This window comes from Leptonychotes weddellii, chromosome 7, assembly GCF_054177405.1.
Source record: "Leptonychotes weddellii isolate Sample4059 chromosome 7, ASM5417740v2, whole genome shotgun sequence".
In the NCBI taxonomy this organism is placed as follows: Eukaryota; Metazoa; Chordata; class Mammalia; order Carnivora; family Phocidae; genus Leptonychotes; species Leptonychotes weddellii.
The window spans coordinates 33323918-33347896 of NC_138375.1; the positions used below are offsets into that span (position 1 = coordinate 33323918).

At 37.4% G+C, this 23979-nt stretch overlaps 1 protein-coding gene across 1 annotated transcript in view; it reads right to left on the reverse strand.

The window, feature by feature from the left end:
• Positions 1-2582: 2582 nt before the first annotated feature.
• The window catches only part of EMB (embigin), a 42077-nt gene continuing 20680 nt past the window's right edge, over positions 2583-23979 (reverse strand). Inside the window, exons 4-10 of the mRNA XM_031038395.2 lie at positions 19391-19574; positions 19070-19158; positions 10514-10641; positions 8039-8318; positions 7229-7262; positions 3600-3654; positions 2583-2991 (exon numbers count right to left, since the gene is read on the reverse strand). Coding sequence (XP_030894255.1) covers positions 2974-2991; positions 3600-3654; positions 7229-7262; positions 8039-8318; positions 10514-10641; positions 19070-19158; positions 19391-19574 — 788 coding nt within the window. The 3' untranslated portion in view covers positions 2583-2973. The remainder of the gene's footprint in view (positions 2992-3599; positions 3655-7228; positions 7263-8038; positions 8319-10513; positions 10642-19069; positions 19159-19390; positions 19575-23979) is intronic.

A 23979-nucleotide genomic window follows, 5' to 3' on the forward strand; every position in this document is an offset into this window, starting at 1 on the left:
ATCTCTAATTTATCCTCTTTGTGGTAAGTACATGACACCGGAAGGAGACAAATGTATGTTTATAATACAGGGTAATAAACACAAAGAAATGTGCAGTTATTTGAGCAAATAACATGGTATACACTCCCACTGAGTATGAAAGATCCACCAGGAAATAACGTCAGATTAACGTTTTCAACGCTAAACTCAAGTTAGTCAATGGAGGGAGACCAGGGGGATAGCATTCTGCACCAAATCTGTATATGTCAAGACTAAGTCAAGACACTGGAGAGAGATTAGCCATTTGGAAAACTGCAGTATTAAGAAATGGCAAAGGTAAGCCTGCAGAAGTTTGGCATGGAAGCTTCCATATTAAGTTAACATAGCAAGATTTGTATTTAAAAAGATGATCGGGCAGCTATACAAAAAATGGATTAATAGGAAGATGAGATGGAGGTAGGAAAATCAAGACTGTTGCTGTTGCAGTTGTGAGAATGGGGTGGTGAAGGCAATGGGTGGAATGATGAACAGTGAGAAGGTCAAAGAAACAAAGATTCATAACTAATGAGTCTTAGTTAATAGAGGAGAAGAAAACATCACAATGAGTTCTGGGGTTTGACCCAAGTAACCAGATGCTGAGGAAAAAGAGAAAGATACCATGGGAGAAGATTTACATTAAAGCATAAACTGACTATGAAAGTATCTGAGAATTTTAAAACATCATTAAATCTCCTTATTCTGCAAAGCCCTGTTAGCTGGAAAGATTAATAGAATTTCCCAGGGTGTCTAATATATAAATGTGGAGCAGTTTTCCTACTTCAGCTTTTCTTCTTACTTAGTATTTTCAGCCAATTTACAATTGGTTATTATGAGTTAATCCATTTATCTTCCACATGAGGTTAGTTAATGGAAGCATTCCACTTTTAATCTAAGAGTCTGAGGTAATTTTCCAGAAGTTCTTCCAGAGAGAATCTAAAAAGCCAAAACTCAATTTTAATTTTCTGAGTACTTTTTCTGCTTAAGGTTACTGAAATGAATTGCCTTTGCTAGGAAAAACAGCAAGCATTGACACTTAAAAATTCAATTTACTATACAAATATTTCAGATTATTTTACCATGGGGCAGTAATTTCTCTTGCTTGAAAAACATCTAGCCTAAACAGTGTGGCAAAATGGACAGATACATACTGCTTATGAACTACAAATTGTTTTTGGTTTTAAATATACCCAATCATAACTATACCACTTTGAATTGGACTTAGTCAAATAACAGGTTTGACTAATTTTTCACTGAATTCAAATTGTTTGTATTAATGAAGTGAACTGACTGGTTGTCTGCCATCATAGAGCTACCATCCAAGAGAATGTTATCAAATAATGAATTAAACCAAAACAATGCATGGCTTATGGCTCTGAGACTAAGAATAAAATGAAATCTGCCATTACTTAAGGGATATACTCTAGTTCAATAAAATGTGCAAGTACAGTTAACACGCTTTACACAAAATAGTGCTGCAACAAAATAATGGGCAGCTTCGAAGTCACCACTTTAGGCATATTATTCCAATTAGTAATATTTTAACATTAGTTAAGATGCCATATAAATTATAATTTTCACTACCACAATTTTATCATTTTCTCAGCCAGTATATAATGTACATTTCTATAAGGTATTTTCTCCCCAAATCATTGAACTCCTCTTCTCCAAATATTAATCTTCTAGTCACCAAAAATTGCGGGTTCCTTGCCACCATCCCAGACTTCCCCTTTGGCTTCTGATTGTTCTGACCTCTGCTAGATGGGACCCACCAGCACTAAGGACACCCAGCAGGCTTCACATCATTGTCTTCAACCCAATCGAGTATACCGTAGTATGATTTTATAGTCCACTCAAAGCCACTGACAATGTTTCATGTCTATTCATATTTCATTTGGTTTGGTTACAGTGATTTTATAAAATATTTCAGTTATATATGCAATAGAAACTAAGCTAATTTTGAAGAAAAGTCTAAGGCATTTGCAACAGCATAGAAGAAGCCCTTTAGTACTTCTGGATTGATTTCAAACAACGGAATCATGACTATAAAGCACTAATAATGCATTTTTAGATATTTAGCCATCCATGGGTATCAAGACACCAGGTATCAAGTCAAAGATCCCAGGAAACCATGAACCACAGAAGCATCCCTGTAGCAGGGCTATATTATGACTATATGGACCTGGACCCAGAGCATCAACACCAGGTGCAACTTAAAAAATCCAAAACCCATGGCGTTGAAAAAATGCTCTACATAAAGACTAAAAGTCACTTTTGCCTGGTGTGTATAAGCAATGGAAATGAGTAGAACAAAGGTTGGGAAACATGTTTTTGTGGTGATGGGAGATTTGGAGCAAGTATGTGGTTATATTTCCTTGCCTTAAACCAGTATTTGTGGAGGCAAAGTATGTTTTTCTTGTGGAGATTGAAATCATTAGCAAAGGCAGAAAGTATTCATTTCCTAGTGAAGATGTTTTTATCCAATATGACAGAGGGTGAACATTACATGAAAATTATTACAAATATGTCTAGACATAGTAAGCATGACCGGAAAAAAAAAAAAAAACTTTTTAAGGCAAATAGCAAAAGTTTTCTCTTTAATGAATTCTTTGGTTATAAACAGGTCTTGAGTGACATTAGTTCTGTGTAGTATTAACCGGTTTTGCTGGTATCTCTTCTGTGCATCCCTTGATGACCAAGATGAAATTAATTATCCTGGTGATAGCTCATAGGATATATTGAATATAATTTACCTTGCTTTAATGTAAAATAATTACAGAAGGGAAATATATCTTTAGATCTGATACAGCATATATTATTACAAAGCTACTGCTGAGCATATTGCATAAACTTTTCATCCTTTTAAAAATAAAAACTCAGATATTCTTAACAGGAAACAAACAAAGCTGAAGTACAAACTGTACATCTTCCCATGACTCTTGACATGATGTTTCGCATTCACTGGTTCACAGATTCCTGAGTTAAATAAAGCATAATGAAACATAATTAGTATGTCCTGATTATTCTATAACTTATTATCACTTTAGCAAAGCAGAAAGTGCTAGAAAGGAGTGATCCAAACCACTGCCAAAACTAACAGTATCTATTTTCTATATACTCAGGAAAAAAATGTTGATCAACTATGAAAATTTTGATTCTAATCAGTAAAGAAAATAAGCTACTATGTATTTGTTCATAATGCCAAATATATGAGTATATGAGAATAAAAAAAGGAGAATCCAGAAAACCTAAGAGAGAAAAAAAAATAAGACCACATGAAAAGTAGTAAAAGGAACTAGCCCATGATGACAAATATATATACATATATATATGTGTGTATATATATATATATGTAGGGCAAAGGATTTATTTTTAGATTGGTTGCTACATGTTCTCTGATAGAAAAAAGATGTCATTTATTTTTGTATAACTATACATTTTCTCCTATAATATTCTAAACAACTATATTCAAACACATAGTGAATGATAAGGTCTCCTATGAAACTAAAAAGTGTAGCCGGAATAACAGTCTATGTACAGTGAATTTTACCTTTCATTTGGAATATCATTTGGAAGTAACTTACACTTTTTCTGTGCCTGGGGGCATTATTTTCTACGCCGTTGCTATCATCTGATTTCCTGTACGGAAAACAAAAAGAAAATCACTAGGTATTTACATGGCATTAAATCAAGTCAGTACAGCATCTATATAGTGGCCATCAGGTTAAAATGTAAAAGGTCAATAGAGACAATTCATTTTTCCTAAAAATGTTTTACTCCTAATGCTGATTTTGTTTTTCTGCCGTTGCTTAGAGAAGAACTGTTGTCACAGATGACAGTGACCAGTCCTGTTTATTTTATGCAGAGGGAGAACTGCTTCTCCCCCAGCATGAGTGAGGACGTGGGTATATGGCCATAACTTGTAAGCAGTCTTGAGGCCCTGCAAGATAACAGCCAATCAGAAGGTCAGCCAACATGTGAGATACAGGTGCTATAATTCAACATATTTATCACAATGAATTAGAGGCTAAACATGGTTGTCTACTCAGTGTGCATCGGGGCAAGACGACGAATGTGGCCTTCAGATTCTTAAGACAAGAACGACCAAACTAGGTAACAAGAGTGCATAATGAATACCCTTCTAGTGTTACAGGCAGGCCTGAGCTCATTAAGCTATCACCACCAGATAATAAATTCAACCATGTAATCCAAATTTGGGGGAGGGGCTGTCAGGCGAGATTATATGGCTTAAGTATATGAGTGGATCAGATAAATGAATGAGCTCCTCATTGAAATATTTGAAGTGACTAGCTTGTTTTGATGTTACACATTTAGTATGGTTTTAAGATTTATTTTCATCAAGGAACTCTATGACTCTTCCTGGCATCTAAACATATAAGCATTATATATAAATATATATATGTGTGTGTGTGTGTATATAGAGAGAGATAAAGTTTTCTTGACAGAATATATATATGTGTGTGTGTGCATGTATGTGTGTGTGTGTGTGTGTGTATATATATATATATATATATATATTCTGTCAAGTAAAATTTATCTCCTAACTAAAAATTCTAAAGCCCCATGTTGGGCGTAGGGATTACTTAAAAAAAAAAAGTGCATTGCTAACTAAAAATTCTAAAAGAACATTAGTAAAAGGTTTGCTGCAAATGATTCAAGTGCCCTTGATACTTGTATTAAATCTAAAGATATTGAAATAAGAAATAAACTAAAAAAATAAATACTGCCAGAGCTCTCTGTGGAACAGTACAGGTAGAGAATATTATGTACACTATCCCAATTACCAATAAAAGAAAAGAAAGTAAATCATTTATACTATAGATTGAATCAGTTTGACATTACTCCTAAGATATTCTAGAAAAACGTATTTTAAAAAGATTTTAAAATTAGGGTAAGCTACATAAATGAAAATTAAATTAAGAATTGGTAAGTCTACTCCATACTGTTCTGGTGCCACCCCTTCTGCGTGTGTCTTAAATGAATCAGAATCCACTGAGACAGGAGCAGCCCCCAAATGTGACTGCAAGAGACTGAATGACCAGAAACACTGGGGAAGCTGAGCTGGGACAACAGCATTTGGGCAAGGCTGTTAACTGTTTCGAATATCTGAATGACCGTCTTGTTTTCTGTATGACCCCAAGTATAAGAATAGGACACAGTACTTGGGAACCAGAAAGATAGAACATTCAACGCACTCTAAACAAGATGTCCAAGTTCACCAGAAAGAGGTGCAGTTTCCTTCCAACTATAAGAGTTGATGCCAACCAAGTTGGTGCCAACAACACTGTTTTTTTTTTGTTTTTCCTATCTGAGGTTATGGAACTCCTGATATGATTATTTCGTGCCCTTACTTTAGAAGCTCATATCGTGTTGATTTATTTTACCTGCCATTTGTGAACTGAGTAAAAATAACTATTTGAATAATGTCTACAAATATCTAAATGACAGCTCTCCCACTCTTTAACCATGGCTAGAGACCTCACCTCCGAACTTGTGCTGGCCAATGAAGATAAACCTCCAGTGCCATTCTCTGTGGTTATATGTGCTCAGGCCTTCCATTTCCAACATTTCTTTCAGCTGCTTTAATCTCATCTCATTTTCCCAGTCCAGCCCTTGGCTGTGTTACTCAGACTTTAATCCCAGTCTCAGGCACCTCCATCACCGGATTCCATGCTCAGTCCTTCGGCTGAGAGGAACTAGTCACTCCTGTCTTGACCAAACTAAATTATATCCCTGATACTTTTCTTCTCAGCCCTCCTCCTGTTCCACTCTGAACAAAGGGGCTGTAAGAGAACCTGGGGCACAATATCTGTTCTTTCAAAAATAGTGACTAATAAAATTCTAGCCCAGTGATTTTCCATATACGAGTGACTTAGAATCAGTGATAGACAGGGCGCATGGGTGGCTCAGTTGGTTAAGCGACTGCCTTCGGCTCAGGTCATGATCCTGGAGTCCCAGGATCAAGGGCCGCATCGGGCCCCCTGCTCAGCAGGGAGTCTGCTTCTCCCTCTAACCCTCCCCCCTCTTGTGCACTCTCTCTTTCATTCTCTCTCTCAAATAAATAAATAAAATCTTAAAAAAAAAAAAAAGCATCAGTGATAGACATTTTAAAGAAATACAGATGCCCAGGCACCACTCCCAGAGGTTCTGATCCAGGAGATCCAGTAAAGTCTGAGCAACCATATTTTTAAGGAACATCCTAAGTGACCAAAAATATAGCCAGGGTTAAGAAATTCTGACTTACACAAATAATACTTCCTTATGGTTATTGAACACCCCTGTGCATCAAAGCCTATGCTAAGCATTTTTACATACAGAATATCATTTAATCCAAAAGCCTTATAAGCAAATACTGTAATTAAAGCCATTTTGTTGAGGACAAAATTGAAGCACAGAGAGGTAAAAAGTGAATGGTAGAGGGGGGGTCCTAATTTACGCAGGCAAACTCCACATGCCTCTCCACAACATGGATGTGTACAGAAAACAACACACATATAATATACTCTTGTGTTTTTGTCCAAACAGCAAACTTTTTTTTGATTTAAATTCAATTAACCAACATATAGTACATCACTAGTTTCAGATGTAGACTTCAGTAACTCATCAGTTGCATATAACAACAAGTGCTCATCACATCACATGCCCTCCTTAATGCCCATCACCCAGTTACCCCATCCCTCCACCCACCTCCCCTCCAGCAACCCTCAGTTTGTTTCCTATAGTTAAGAGTCTCTCATGGTTTGTCTCCCCCTCTGATTTCTTCCCATTCAGTTTTCTCTCCCTTCCCCTATGATCCTCTGCACTATTCCTTATATTCCACATACGAGTGAAACCATATGATAATTGTCTTTCTCTGATTGACTTATTTCGCTCAGCATAATATCCTCCAGTTCCATCCATGGTGGTGTAAATGGTGAGATGTTATCCTTTCTGATGGCTGAGTAATATTCCATTGAATATATATATATATATACCACATCTTCTTTATCCATTCCTCTGTCAATGGACATCTGGGCTTTTTCCATAGTTTGGCTGTTGTGGACATTGCTGCTATAAACATTGGGGTGCAGGTGCCCCTTCGGATCACTACCTCTGTATCTTTGGGGTAAATACCTACTCTAACTGCAAACTTTTATTCAATTTTATATTTATCTCTATTTTACTCAAGTGAAAATTAATCTGTAATACTTACAACTGCTCAACTTGTTCAAATTCTTTCCCATCATCTGTATAACAAAAGAGGAATTTATTAAGATTGGTTTATTATTCTTACGGAGCATGTATGTTGAATTCAACTTTCCCCATGTTAAGAATGCACTGTATGGTTTTCCCTCTTTGGAACGAGAGAGACATACGACGTGAAATGCCTGCACATCCATCACATTCTCCTCTTTCCCTGCTCTCCAGACCTTACCTGCAATTTTCATCAAGCATAGTCTAGTGCCTGGGATTTTCAAAATCAGACTGACTGATTTGTAATTCTTTAAATTACTAAAAATTTAGTATAAAATCAGAAAAGAATACAGAATGTAAGATAAATTTTCTTGGGGAACCATTGGTTTCTCAACCTGCAATCTATCAAGCACATGCCACAAAAATGGAGAACTGACCAGACAATGTCTCTTTTATGAGAACTCCAGAATGTTTGATAAAATATTTTCTAAGTGAGTTATCTAAGAGAAAGACTGTTTGTCTTTGAGGTCTTTTACGTTAAGCTATCACAGAATCTTCTATTATTCTAGTACCAAAGCACATATCACCTCTTTGGTGTTGAGGTACCAGTAACACCAAAGCAAAAGGAGAAAAAGTATATTTTCATCCTAAAATTTTTTAGGAAGTTGAAATAGAAAGACCATCAATAAAAGCTCACATCCCTGTCACCATTAATGTTAAATAAACACCCCTCCAAATAACAAAAGTTAGATATTTCCCCAAAACTCTAAAGCCATTATAATGTATTAAGTCATAACATAAGAACATTATCTAAAAAAAGAAGCCTTACCTGTGTGCATCTTTTTCTTTTGGGTGTACATTTCACAAAACAGAATAATAGCCACTAAAATAATAACTTCAACAACTATTCCAAGAAATGGTTTGAGGGGTACCAAATAACTCAGCACAATGAGTTCAACGTGTATTTGGCTCTCGCCTAATTGGAACACTGCATGGCACCAGTAAGATCCCTTATCATCTTCTGAAAGTTGCATTATCTTGAGCCTTGTTTCATTAGCGTTCGTTCCATTGATCGCATACTTATCATTCACGTGAACATCAACAGGAACCTAATATAAGGAGACATCAAAACCCATTCCTATCATATTGCATAAAAGACACATGTCCTAAATGATCGCGTTTTGAGCAAAAGCTATAAGGCATATTAAAGTTTATGAGAAGTTTACATAACAGAGTCCGAGAGCTTCATCTCCCAACGGTAGCAAAGGGAAGGGATATTTTAAGTGCTAAACACTCCGTGTTTGAAACTATAGTGTAGGTCATCATGGGTAAATATTAGAATTAAAGATACAGAAAAATTCCAGCCATCTGGGTTTCTCGATCTAACCCCCAACTAGCTATTCAAAGTACTTCCCCCTTCATAAGAGCAGGCACACATCAACTCAACTCATGAATTAATGAAGCTATTAGATGTGATCATTCCTACAAAGGCAGATCACTGGCTCCTGACACTGGGAGTTCCTCAGACTGGAAATGAGGATGAAATCTCCAGGCCTTTGAAGCTGATGTAGCGGGAGTGGTAGAAATCCCGGGAGCCCAGGATATGTGATTGTCTGCGCACCTGTCTTCTCATAGCTGAATGGCTTTCTTTCTCAGGCAAGCTGACTTCTGAGAGTCCCTGGATTTTCCCCCAGCCTCTCAAGAGCCATACTAAGCTATTTTGGAGCTGATTTATTTAACCCATTTAAATTAAAACTTATTCTCAGGCCATCCGATGCCTTCACTGTGCTATCACTCAACTGCATTGCTCAGTAAATGCTCATCTGCATGCAAATATTCTTGGAGGTTATCTGATCAAGAGCTGTGAGTTTATTATTTGCTCCCCCCCCCCAATTAAAGCGACCTGGCTCCCTGTGCATAGCACTGCCTGTACTGCTTGTTCAAATGTACCCTCCCTAACTCGGAGCTGATACATGCAAGTAATGCATGGTTAATGGGCACCCCAGGTGATGCAGAGGCAGGTGGTCGGTCTGCATCTTGAAAAAACACTTGACTTAAAGTTGTGACCTGTACCCACTTCCCTACACTTCCCTCACATCCTAATAGGACCCGTGCTTAGGGCCAAATTGAGAGGAAATTACTACAGCCAATGGAGAGAAGCACAGACTATATTCTAAGAGTTTAATGTAATTAGATTTCGGTTATTTTTTGCCTAGTATTACATATAAATAAATAAATTAGGCTATGTATGTCAAGTACTACAACAGATATTTATCTTTATCAATTTACATACATTTTTTTTAATAGTTACCTACTCAAAATGATTGCCTTTCCTAATCATCAACAAGAAAAGAAGCAGAAATATTAATGATCTAAGTCTACCCCTAAGTGATGTGGAGCTTTCTCTAAAAGTCAAACCAATGTTATCACAGAATCAGTCACTCTCCCTTTTAAGTCCTTTCCTCTGGTTCCCTTCAACAGTCTATGGCAGTACCAATTTTGTCTAAGAAGGAACCTAGTATTTCATTGTAAGATCTACGCTGTCCCATACTGTCCGTCCATCCTAGAATTACAGCTTGCCTTTGCAGGACTTTAATTTCAATGCTCATTAGTAGCAGAGCAATAGACAGGTGTCTCCTGAAGGACAATGTCCTAAATTTCCCTGCTATTAGAGGCTATTTGGGAGGAAGAAAGAGAGTGAGAAATGATTTTCTGAATATGCATGTTTTTCTTATTATCAGCTCTTTGAATAGCCATTAACTCTTTAATAGGAACGTAAAGTATTTGGCTTCTCTTTGGATTCTGGAAGGCCAAAAGAGGCCAATGACCCTGAAAGAACCCAAGAGCTAAGTTTAAGTTACCAAATTTTCATTCTTTTCTCAAATGGCACCACTGTATTGCATTCTTTCACAAATGTTTCCAGAGACTGAAGCTGGAAAAGAAAACTACCTTTTTTTTCTAGATACTTTCATGGAATGATAAGAAAAGAGAATCTTTTTGTTAGGGTTATTTCTAAACTCATCAACTAAAAATGAATGATAACTTCCTTTCAAAGAATTGAAATAAGTTGCTAAATCTGAAAAACAAAGTACCAGTTAAAACAATAAGAGTCTCTTCAGATGTATAATGCAATATGCTAAAAACATGAAATGACAACTCCACGGTTCTTTCTTTATGAAGACATATTAAATAATAAGATAAAGGAGTACAAATAGTCCTAGGAATTCTGAGTCCGTTAATAATATTATTTATGGAATAAGAGTTTTCATTTTGTCTTCTTCGAATCACAGAAATATGATCTTACCTGTATACTCCCGTTACTACTGTACCAGGTCCAGTTTAAAGGAGAACAGTGTTGACATTTACATATCAAGACAGCTGAATCCCCCACATAAGTGACCAATGGTTTGTTTTTTCCTTGAACTTCAGGGACTAAGAAAAATTTAGAGAAAGACATGTTCCTGAGGGAGTTTGAATAGGGAAATGTATGCAAGTTGAAGACAAATTCTCCTTTCATTTTCTCATCAGTATGATTCTCTTTACATAATTTTAGTTTCACATGACATGAAACCATCTCTTTAATTGGAGTATAGTTGATACACGGTATTATGTTAGTTTCGGGTGTACAACATAGTGATCAGACAAATCTACATGTTATGCTATGCTCACCACATGTGTACCTACCATCTATCACCATGAAACACTATTATAATAGCATAGACTATATCCCTATGCTGTACCTTTCATCCCCCTGACTTATCCACTCCATACCTGGAATCCTATACCTCCCACTCCCCTTTACCCATTTTGTCATTTCTCCCACCACACCGCACCCCTCTGGCAACTACCAGTTTGTCGTCTTTACGACTCTTTTTCTGCTGTTTTTGTTCATTTGTTTTGGATGATAAATTTCCTAAGAAAGTTTCAGGCAGGTGCCATTAGTAACAATAAAAATGACCACTGAATTTAGAAAAATTAAGTTTTAAGGATATGAATAACTTGATAAAGAAAATCAAAACATAAAAACATAAGCAAAGCAATAAAAAGACAGCCAATAGCTCCATGGTGCAATCAGTTTCTTCTCAGTGACCTCAAAGGATATATTAATGAATGTGCACTTAGACTGGAGGTGTAGACTGACCAACAAAGGTTACTTTTACTTTTTTTCTTTTACTCATTTTAGCGGATTTTTGGTTTTATGTTTTTTTCCTTTTTTTATTTGGCAACAAAGAGAAAGCATAAAATTATATCTAAATTTTTAATGCTATATTGACAAATTTTATAAATATTGCTTGATATTCACTTGTTATCCTATTTTTATATTTTGTTTTGGGGAGGGCCGGGGTAGAAATAGAAAGATCAGTTTTAAGTACTAAAGTCAGCTTTCTAGATTAAATACATTCTCTAAGTGCTCTTGGCTTTGTACTACCCAAAGATAATTGAGCATTTGCTGGATGAATCATAAAGATGAGGAAGGGGGAAGTAATTGGTAATGACTAGAAAAGAAATTCTGACTTGTATAACTACCAAAGAAGTGGTACAAATAGGGTTGGAGAATAGGATTTCTTTATGGGTTCTGTCCTCAGGTGATTAAGATTACAATGATGGGTGTGGAAGTCTTCTTTTTTCCTTATTGTTTAAAATGTGCCTAAAGAGGGGCCTTAGTCTGTTAAGTGTCTGCCTTCAGGTCAGGTCATGATCTCAGGGTCCTGGGATCGAGCCCCACGTCGGGCTCCCTGCTCAGCGGGGAGCCTGCTTCTCCCTCTGCCCCTGCTCACCCCCCACTTGTGCACGTGCTCACTCTCTCTCTCTCAAATAAATAAATAAAATACTTTAAAAATAAATAAATAAGATGTGCCTAAATACAATTGCACATATCACCCTCTCCTTCATCAAGGCTGCTGACCAGCTGAGTGTTGAATGAGGCAGTGCTAATAAAAAAGAGATGCAAATAAGAGGAAGGTATGTCACACTCATGACAGCATAAATGCTTCAAGTAATTCATACAAAAGATAATAGAGCAATCTATAAACCAGTTGTTCTCACACTTTTCATAACCAAGGAAACATGTTTTGATGAAACTGAATGGTCTACAATTTTACATTAACCAAAGCTGTGAACTGCCTATCAGAATTTATACTCACCCACTGATACTTAATGAAAACCTAGTCAGGTACCACTAGGGCACTCCTGAGAGAGGAGACAGGGAGTACGAGTGATTACCTGGATTTAAGACATCCCAGCCAGAAGATATTCTGAGCACTCCTTTTGACTGAGGCCACTAGGGTCCCACACTCCCAATCGGGTCACCCTCAGGCTGAGGGATATTTAGTTAATATGTGGTGAATATGTGTCCATTTCAAAGGTCAGGTCATTAAGTGTTTGAAGGAAGTCAGCACAATGTGACAATGATGTGACAAAGAATTGATTTGGGTCCAGGAAATACACACACTCAAATTACAGTTTCGGTGTTACTAACGTTGAGTTCTTTGGTCGGTCATAACCCATCCTACTGTGTTGTTGTAAAGGATTAAGTATGAGATCATAATACATGAAGTGTTTGGTGCAAAGTAAACACCACAAAATTGTGATCATGTACTGGTACTGCTTTTCTTAACTGACCTCCCTTACAATTTGTAATACCCATGGCCTTATTACGTAGTGGTCATGAGCCAGCTTACTAGGATAGATCATCATCATGTGCAAGAATGATTTCCAGGTAAGCCCGTCGTGTGGAAGAGAGAAGAAATAAGACTTAGAATATAAAAAGAGAACTGGAAATTCATCTGAATACATCTCAGAACTGTAGGAACATGTAAGAACACCCCAAAACATAGGAAAGGCTCCAAACTGAATGCTTTATAGACCCCCCAGCCCAAGTGAGAAAGGAGATTAAAAGAGTAAAATGATGAAAAACTCAAGGGTATGAATCACAGGAGACAAGGCCCCAAAGAATGAAGAAACAGGAGCTTTGAGATCCCTTAATAACATCTATTTTAAACAACTTAGTGAGGCTGTAAAACAAATTCTGCTTGAAACACACATTCAAGTACTTGGCGAAAGCAGCTGAATAAGATTTTTGTGTAAGGATTACAATTTCAGGATAAATTAAAACAATTTAAATCAGGGCGCCTCAACCCTGCTCCTTACCATAACAAGAAATTACATTGGTTAAAAGTTAAAAAAGAGGGGCGCCCGGGTGGCTCAGTTGTTAAGCATCTGCCTTCAGCTCAGGTCACGATCCCAGGGTCCTGGGATCGAGTCCTGCATTGGGCTCCCTGCTCAGCAGGGAGCCTGCTTCTACCTCTCCCACTCCCCCTGCTGTGTTCCCTCTCTTACTGTGTCTCTCTCTGTCAAATAAATAAATAAAGTCTTTAAAAAAAAAAAAAAAAGTTAAAAAGAAACTCTTGTTTCCAGACCTATGTAGTATACAGAGCAGAAAAAACACATGGAATAATAACCTCACATATTACATAGAATCTAAGAATAAAAAGAAAAGGGCCCGTTCACCACATACTGGTTTTAACAAGAAAAAGCAGAATAAAGCAACTGGTACTTTGACATAACCTGTGAGTGAAATTTTTAAATAAGAGAATAATTGTTATCCACATGCATTTTTTAAATAAAAGTAAAGATGGTGTCTCTCATGTAAGTGTTCTCCCTATTAAGTCAAACTACTTTTGTTTTGTTCAGTTTCCTCAGTCTGTGGCTACCTGCCTCTGGGCTCATCTGGGGACCCAGACAGCAGTCTGCTGCAGGAAAATAACCAATAGAGGAAAATTGAAAGCAACTCTAGGATCCAAGAGAATAGGCTGACCATCTGTCCCGATATTAACGTAACTATATTTTAAGTTCTTGAGAAACAAGACAATAAATTTCAGCATCAAACTGTTACAGGCCTAAATTACACTGAACCACAGAATATTTCATTCTGTTTGTTTTTTTTTTGAAGATTTTTTTTTTCATTTATTTATTTATTGGACACAGAGAGAGCTCAAGCAGGGGGAGCGGCAGGCAGAGGGAGAAGCAGGCTTCGCACTGAGCAGGGAGCCCGATGCAGGGCTCAATCCCAGGATGCTGGGATCATGACCTGAGCCGAAGGCAGCCGCCTAACCGACTGAGCCTCCCAGTACCCCCTCCCCCCATTCTGTTTTTCTTTCTCATGGTAGATCTAGTTTCCTCACTAGACACTGGAGGTGGTGTCAATAAAAGGCTGAGCAGTGGCCTGTGGACTGAAGTCCCCGGTGACCTCACTAGACATTCCCTCCTCTCATTCAGCCCTCCAGTTTTCCAGTCCTAGAAAGGAGGATTATCATGGATTAGTCATGGTCCAGGGCACTGATTGGGCCCTGTTTTCTAGGGATAGAAATCTGGAGGTATAAATAACTCAGCCTCATGCTCAGCATATTTTTCCTGGCTCAGGAGGGTGTTATCCTCCTGTTCAGAGGAGTAAAGACCTAACTGACCTTGGGCTGTGAAGGAATACAAGGTCTGCTTTGGCTTGAGGTTAGTACGACCTCATTGAGGAAAAAGAAGCTTTCCATGTGGCAAAGCCTTCCAAGAATTTCAGCAAGGTTTGTGGCCAAGGCTGGCCAATAACAAAATGTTACTTTGCCTTAGTGTCCCTTTTTTGGTGTGTATTTCCTTACTTGAGATTTTGCTGGGAAAAAGAATGACTGGACCAAGTGAGAAGGAAGTTATTTGAGGGCCTCCTGACAAAACACGATTGATCTATCAGTTCAAGACTGCGACCTAGTCATACTTCATTCCAATATGCCCAACACCTGGTGTGGCTTTATTATTAAATGAAGTATGAGAATACAGAAGCTCCTGGAAAGGTCAACCCTACTTTAGGGGAGGCCTCAACTAAAGACCTGCAGATAAGCACAGATTCAAGCTTGGCTAAAATAAGGATTCTTTTCTGAAGCCACTAAGTTCCTTCCAAACCTCAGATAAGCAAAACCACACTTCTCAAGCTCCATGTGAAAAGATGGACATTAACCACTGCTCTGCTATGCTTTATATGACTGATAACAGCAGTGTGGATCTAAATTACAAAAGGCACCATGGTCAGGAAACACCAGTTTGTTGGAACTTCTCCAGAGGCCCCAGTTGGTTCTGGGCTGCTACTTATGTTTGGAAATATTTATGCAAAGAAGCACAGCGATACGGTATTCTAATATGTTCTGTTGACCTTTTGAAACTTCAGATAAGGCAGAACCAGTGAGAGTCTTGGATTGGAAGACTCTAAGTTTGAAGATGCTGAAATTGCTGATTCAAACTAGTGTCTAAGAAGATGGGGCCTAGGATCTACCTGATGACAGTCACAGCCCTATGGAGTTGTAAAGTTAGAGATTTATATCATGAACTAGGAAGAAAATCAGCCTGGGTCATTTTTGGCCCAAGAACATTTAGGTATTACCAAATTAGGGAAAAGATTTTTCCACATAGTCAAAGACAGCTAACTAGACTTCAGCACTGGGGTTTGAAGCTGAAGTTCCAACTGATTCTTCCATAGTACTATTCCATATTTTGACTCCTTGGATACTTACTAGTGAAGACAGATGGCTAGGCCAAGAGAGGCTTCACAGCACTTGGCACCATCAAAATCTCACCAAGACTTCTCAAAAGTTCTATGTGCCATTACTTACTCTTCATCAACTAAATTTCTGCATCTTTTCTATTAAGAGATTTTAATTTTTTCTTTTTTTTTTTTTAAGATTTTATTTATTCATCTGACAGAGAGAGAGAGAGCACAGGTAGGGGGAGTGGGAGAGGGAGAAGCAGGCTCCCCGCTGAGCAGGGTGCCAGATGCGGGATTCGATCCCAGGACCTGGGATCATGACCTGAGCCAAAGGCAGACGCTTAACTGACTGAGCCACCCAGGTGCCCCTCTAATGAGAGATTTTAACACTGATGCATATCATAGAAGTTTTCAGCAACTACATCAGAATAGTTGACCCCGCAAAAAAAAAGTAAAGGGGGAGGGGGTACTGGAACTAAGTTGACCGCTACTGAGAAACACGGTAGCCCACCTCTCATCTTTCTTGAATGAAAAGTAATCACGACATGTTAGCACTTGCAAGCTTCCAGTGTGACTTTTGCTCTCTCTCCTGTACTAGCATCAACAGCCAAACACACAAAGTCAGCAGGTTTTTTTGCATTGTACTAATCAGTGATTTGAGGCCCTTTTGTAATCTTGTAGTAATAAATCAACCAGCTCCCATAAAGGCAGAAGCAGGGGCTTTGCTGATGAGTTGTTCTAAGGACTCAGGCTCATGCACTAGTTGACTCATTTGATCAATGGCAGAATGGGGTTTTTTTGGCTGAATTTAAAATAGAGGATAAAAAAGGCTTTTCAACCACACTCAACTTAGGATTGCTAAGGAAAAATAAGCCTTCTTCTTAGGAAAACCCATAACCCATAAGCAAGTCATGGGGAGACATAATATAATAGGATATTTATAAAATATTTATAAAAATAGATGCCATCCTATAAGCCTTACAGATCTAATTAAATAATAACTATAAAAGAATTGTTCTGCAGATGCCTTTAAATTGTAATCAAATGAAATTACTTCTCCAAGCAATATTCAATTTAGACGAGTTACAGGAAAATATTATTTTACTAAAGAAGATCTGGAAAGGGCTAACTTACTAATTTTATAAATATCTTCGAGACATAGTGTATACTTAAAAGTTATATTAATGTTAAGTGGGCATTAAAAACTAATTAACTGGGGGCGCCTGGGTGGCTCAGTCGTTAAGCGTCTGCCTTCAGCTCAGGTCATGATCCCAGGGTCCTGGGATCGAGCCCCGCATCGGGCTGGCTGCTCAGCTGGAAGCCTGCTTCTCCCTCTCCCACTCCCCCTGCTTATGTTCCCTCTCTCACTGTCTCTCTCTCTGTCAAAAAATAAATTAAAAAAAAAAAAAAAAGAACACGGCTTCATCAAACAGGTTGGGAAACTCTCACACCTGTATTTGAGTTTAGATTTAAAAAAAAAACAACAAAAAAAACTAATAAACTGAACTAAACTACTTTAAGAAAACTATAAAAAGAAAAAAAAAAAAACCATAGTAAATATTCAGTGGCTCTTTGCATTTCTCAAGCACTTGATTTCAAACCTAAGCCTTGTGTTGGTGCTCCTGACACCAGCCAGATGATTCAGGCTGGTCATCTCAAAATAGATATGGAATCAAGAGGCTTTCTCCAAGACCACATGGCATTGAATGTATTGGTATATTGAAAAATAAAATGCTTCTGTTAATCTTTCACATTTGAGGCAGGACAGATCATTGCCAAATAATAATTTAAGTAATTTAAATTACTTAATTTAAAGTATTGTTACTTTATTTTTTTTTAAGTTACTTTACTTTATTAAGTTACTTTACAATATTTAAACTTTGAACAGGTGTAACTAGTACATATTTCTAGAAAACAGTCCTATCTAGATGGGGAAAAAAGCAATTTTTAAAATTGAATCTCCTGGAATCACTTTAAGCCTCAAGATTTGATGAGTATTCCCTCAAAATCTATAGGCCTTCTTTACATATTTAAAGGAAATTCAATAAAATGTTTACTAGAGGACTGTGTGGGTGCGTACATGTGTTTAACATCCTCTTAGCTCATTAGGAAGGAAAGAAAGAAGGGAGGAGGAGGATGGGGAGGGAGGGAAGGAAAGAAAAAGACAAGGGAAAGAAGGGAATAAGAGAAGGAAATGTATGGTGCATCTATCCTTCACTAAATTAAATTAAGCAAACAGAGGAAAGGAGGTTAAGAGAGAATGTACATGATCAGAATAATCAAAGGATGGGAATAGTTTCTGCCTTTGCAGAGACCAAATTGCATAAACACAAGGATTTATTATATTTACCAAGTAAGAACATTTACAAAACCACATGAAGAAAATGAGTCTGTGAGAACAGAGGGAATATAGGGAGGGATGTAGGGATATAGGTGCAAACCACCTTAAATCATGATAATGTTGAAGCAGGCCATTCTGCTATTGATGGGGCCTTGGAGACAGTATCCGTATTTTGTCAGGGCAGCTAGCCAGACCTCACAATTTTCAGGAAAAATGGAGAACAGTTTCTCATGTACCTTGGGAAATTAATGTGAAGCAAAACCCAGAACAGTTAATATGGCAACAGACCACATTTCCCAGATACCAGCACGGACACTGTGGTTCCCTAATCTATCACAGAATAGGGGTTTTTCATGAAGATAAGTGTCCAGCTCAGTGACTAGTCTGTCTTACGAGATTGAGACCTTTATAGTTTTGGTTTAATGATAGTAAGAGGAAAATATTCTGATTTTACTTTTTCTTGTTCCAGAGGGAAGAGCTATGGATTTTATACATCACTGTATAAAGGAGGGCCAAATATTTGAGGAGACCAAAAACTGGCAACCCTTTGTGCATCTCCATATTATTTTTAAATTTTATGGATCCCTAAAGCCAAGTCCTGGACCCACTGGTACAGAACACCAAAGCATATTCTCACACATGCCTAAAGGGACAGTACATAAAAGCTCTGAGTTTAGTCGGCTAAACAAATGAATAAGCAAATAAATTCAAGAGACTGTTACAAATAACCTGGCAGCCCCATCTTTCACACTAAAATCTGGATTTAAGCTAGGGGAGGGACAGGAGTGGGAATGGGTTGGGAAATGCAAATGCTACCACTGGGAAGACTGGAAAGTTCCATTTTTAAGGTCACCACTTTAAGATTCAGTGGAAAGTATATGATTTTCTTTCAGCTCATTATGTTTAGTATTGTAATGGTAATTCAAAAATTTGGGGATTCAGAATTCTAAAAATATAATGCTGAAGTTATTACTCTATAAATTATTAGCACTAACCTCTGAAATTAAATGTGCCCCTTTGTTTCTTTTCCTCTTCAAAGAAACACGAATAGTTTCCCATTTGATTGCTATTAATGATGGTAAACCTAAAGAGAATTTATTAATATAGGTTTAGTTCTCAAAACACTTCTTGATAAAAATGAAAAAGACTTAGCATTTAATCAAAATTCTAAAATAGAAACAATTCTGTAAATATGGAAATTAGAATACTAGCATAACCTTCAAGAGACAGCAAAGGAAAGAATGCCCAGTCATCAAAAATGTTTAAAAGGTGATGAATTTCATCGAGCCATGCAGGTGAAAATTTTATGTACTCACATGTACTGGGTATACAGGATGTTTCCTGTGGCATTGATGCAATAATTCGTAAGTTGTTCATCACCTTTTTTCCAAGTCACATTTACTGAATTCACATCCCCAGATGCCGTGAATTTGCATGTGAGTTCTATTCTAGAAGGTCGTTCTAAAGTGATATTTTTTTCCACTGGCACACTGGACTGTGCTATTAGCCACAAAAGAAAACAAGACAAAACAAAAAAGATGTTGTAAAAGTTACATTTAGGGGAGATCCAATATATAGAAAGCAGGTTTAAGTCATCAATAACAATGCTCTATCAACAATTTCTTAATGTAACATTCCTTTGAAGAATTATTCCTCTGTCGACATAGATTTGGTTCCCTTTATTATTCTTTTTCATAGTCACAGCGGAAGAAAGTGTTTGTTACATTCCCTTTATTATTCTCTTTCATAGTCACAGCGGAAGAAAGTGTTTGTTACATTACCAGAATAGCAAAAGCCTGAGGCTATAATCTTAATCTCCTTAAAATTTCCAGCTGACAAGGATATAGGGGAAAGAGCACTGTATAAAGGAGGGCCCTATGCTCTGACTGTACAGAAACACTCCAACTGTAAAAGCAAACAAAACCTAAGGGAGAGAATGGAGTAACTGCTTTGATTCCTTTAAGGAATCGTGTTATTCAGTTATTACAAGAACGTTTTGTGTAGAATGTGGGTTTGTGTGATATACTAATTCTGTCATTCCTAGTCTTCTTAGTCCTTAAAAACTTGTAGGGATTGGACAAAGATACAGATGAACGGCAGAATTCAAACACTCATCCTGTACTTCTGAATTTTCATCGAATTTGAAATTCTGGTACAAAACCACGAGGTGATATATCTCTCTATAAGTATATAGATAGCTATGTCCCACTTATGGCAGATACACTAGAGCCAACTTTTTTTTTTTTTTTTTGAGCAGTAGTAAATAAAGGAAAAATACCAAACAGGTACACTGCTCTTTCTATACTAAATGTGCAATTGGTAACCAGATAATAGAGGAGGAAAACTTTCTTTTTATACAGTTCCAGCCAATAAGTGAAGAAACTCTAGAAATCTGACACAATGAGCTGTAACTCCTGGTGAATCATGGATCTCGGCATTCTACATCATCTGCTGCAACCCTCTCAGACATGGAACTGTGTGTCTCCTAAGGAGGAACACCCCACTTACCTAGGCAGTCGTTTTGTCCCCCCGCAAAAAAAAAAGAAAAGAAAAAAAGTAAAGGGGGAGGGGGTACTGGAACTAAGTCTCTAGATCCAACTACCAGTTTACAGGAAATACAGAGGATGAAAAAACTTGTTAAATGGCACCCCGTGAAAGTGATCGACCGAATCTAGAGTGTAAGAAAACTCAACAAGATGAACAATCTGGTGTTTTCAACAGATAAATTAGAAAAAGGAAAGAAATAAACCTAAAAATGAAAAGATACTTTAGAAACACGCCTTTAAAAAAAACAAAGTAAAACTAAACTATAATATTTAGGGATGTACACCTGTGTGATAGAACAATTTTAAAAAGCAAGAACGTGACCCCCTAAAAACCAGAACAGTGGTGGTTACTGTTAAAGGAAATAAAAGGGTTGTGTTTGGGAGAGGGCACTGCATTATGTAAACACATTTCTCAATATCCTGCTCAAAAGCGTGGCATCAGTAAAAGCAGAATGCAGAGCCAAAATGTAGAAAGAAAAAAAAAAAAAAAACAGAACCTAAATAGCATAACATCACTTTTAATTACATTTTAAAACTTTATAAAAATGCTTCCTTAAGCAATGACCAGGTGCAAAATTTGCAAACAGTGAAGTACAGCTAGTGTGAAGTGCTTTGTGAGCACATGCCCGAAATACCTAGTCGCATAATTACAGAAGTGCTGAGTTGAATTTTATGCACAAAAAGAAAGGTAAAAAACAAAACAAAACAAAAAAAACCCTAGGTATAGACAGATCTTAACAAGATTCAATTATACAGAGAAAAAACTGAAGTGGTCAAACTGAAGGAATTTGCATATTTTTGTGCATTTGCTGAGCATCTACTGCATACCAGAAATTACATTAGGTACTAGTAACAGGAGAAAATGTTTTAAGATATATCATATTTGGTCCTAAGCTTCTGTTTTCTATAAATTTTCCTCCTTCAGCTTTAGCTCTGGGGTACCCTGAAAACCTAGGCCTGTCTTTCTGTCAAGGAAATTTACTTCGTCAATTTCACAAAGGAGTTCTCCATACAGTCTCTGTCTTCACCCCAATATAGCATATTCTGTTATCTTACCATATTACAGAAAGTGCTTTATCATAGGTTAAAAATGGCCTTAACTGTCTAACCTGACTACCTCTTTTCCTTCCTTGTGGGAGACAGACCATCTACCAAAGTCTGTAGACTTTGGTAATGTAACAAACACTTTCTTCCACTGTGACTATGAAAGAGAATAATAAAGGGAACCAAATCTATGTTGACAGAGGAATAATTCTTCAAAGAAATGTTACATTAAGAAATTGTTGATAGAGCATTGTTATTGATGACTTAAACCTGCTTTCTATATATTGGATCTCCCCTAAATGCGAAAATTCTTTCATATCTTGCAAAACTCTGCTCAGTTGTTGCTTCAGGGACAAAGCCTTTGCAGATTTCTTGAGTTGTTTCCCCAGGTCTGAGCTGAGTGTCACTCATTACTGCTGGCCTCTGCCCAGCCCGGGTTTACATTGGCAAAGCCACCTTGCTCAGAATTGAGGAGACCCAGGCCTTGCTGTAGGCCATGGAGTTGCCAGAGGTTCTGATCACCCAGAGAAAGCTATTGTGACCCTTGCATTATTTCTTGGGCACCCTGTGGGGGTTGAATACAGACCATCTTTCTTGTTGGAGGGCTGGCAAGAAGACAAGACCGCATTATCACTCCTAGCAGGAGGCATTACAGAGGTATTTACATTCCAGAAGGGGACTCCAGGGCACCACACTCTTTTCAATGATGTGGCTCACTGGAGCCTCTTAAAATATCGGGAAGTTACAATATGAACGATCACGTCCATGTCATAAGGGAACAGCCCCGTGTCAGGTTCCTTGCCTGAGGTGACTCACAGGGCAACACCACGTATCTTTATGTTGGACACCTCAGCTTCCTCATTTGTAAAATGGCACAAGACATATTTCATGAGACTACAGAAAGGATTAAATGAGCTATCATAAGGAAAATTTTAGTGATATATTAATTGCTGAATAATTTCCCACTTAACTTCCTCTCAATATTGATCTCACTGGGGAATATAACAAAAGCTATCAGGTATTGCCTGAAGTTCCGTATTGCTCATATCATTTAATCTTTACAGCAATTCTATAAGTACAATTTTTATCATTCCTACTTCATAGAGGAGGAAGCTGAGGCAAAGAAAGGTTAACTATCTTTCCCTAGATCATATATCATGATAATGACCGATATGAATACAAATTTGGGTGTGGCTGAGTCCAGATTCTCATAACCAACTATGTGTACCAACTCCCAAAGATATGAAATTCTCATGACAATGAAATTAACTTCCTCATCACTTTCAAACTATTGAACTGAGGTTTTATTTTTTTTTAAGATTTTATTTATTTATTTGAGAGAGAGCATGCGAGCACGTGCACAAGCAGGGGGAGGGGCGCAGAGAGAGGGACAAACAGACTCTGGACTGAGCACGGAGCCTGATGCGGGGCTTGATCTCATGACCCTGAGACCATGACCTGAGCCGAAATCAAGAGTTGGATACCTAACCGACTGAGCAACCCAGGCGCCCCTAAACTGAGATTTTAAATGAAAGAAAATATTAAGAGAAGATGAAATAAATTTATAATACAGCAATGTGATGGTAGACAAATGGTATGATCAACATATTTTAAACATTCACACTTTGAACTAAATGATTCTATTAAAACTGCACTGTAGCCTCTAAGTCAGGCCAGGTTCCGAGCTCTAATCATTACCTCCCTGTTTCTTGTAATACTTCACAGATGCTTCTGCAGCTTGCTTTCCTATCAGAAAATCAAAAATATGTGAAGAGTTTTACCTCTAACTTTAAAATATTTTGTAATTAGCCAACAAACTAATATGTCCATTGAACTCAACGGACAATGTTTCAACTTCCCCAAAACCATAACTACAATGCATTTCTGCTATTTAGAGGATTGCAAAAACATCCATGATATCTACATTTCTAAGACTATACCTATTTGCTCAGTTTCTGAACTATATTTTTAAGACTGTTCTTAAAGTCATACAGTAATTTACACCTGTCTCTTATTTTCATAATTAAAATTTTAAAAGTATATGGACATTTAAGCAATTTGAAATCTTCAAAGAAATGATAACAGTTAGACCTTAATGGGCCCATTTAGGAATCGTATCACTTGAAATAAGTCTATTTTGTTCCTTTATAAAAAAGAAAAAAGTGGAAAAAGCAAATGAAAATTTCTTGCATAGGACAGTGTTTCCCAACACGCTTTAAAAGCAGAAACTTTTATTTATAATAGTTAAATGTACCACAACATAAAAAACTGGCAAAATGGGACAATTCTGGCTGAGACAGAGAGAGGAAATACGG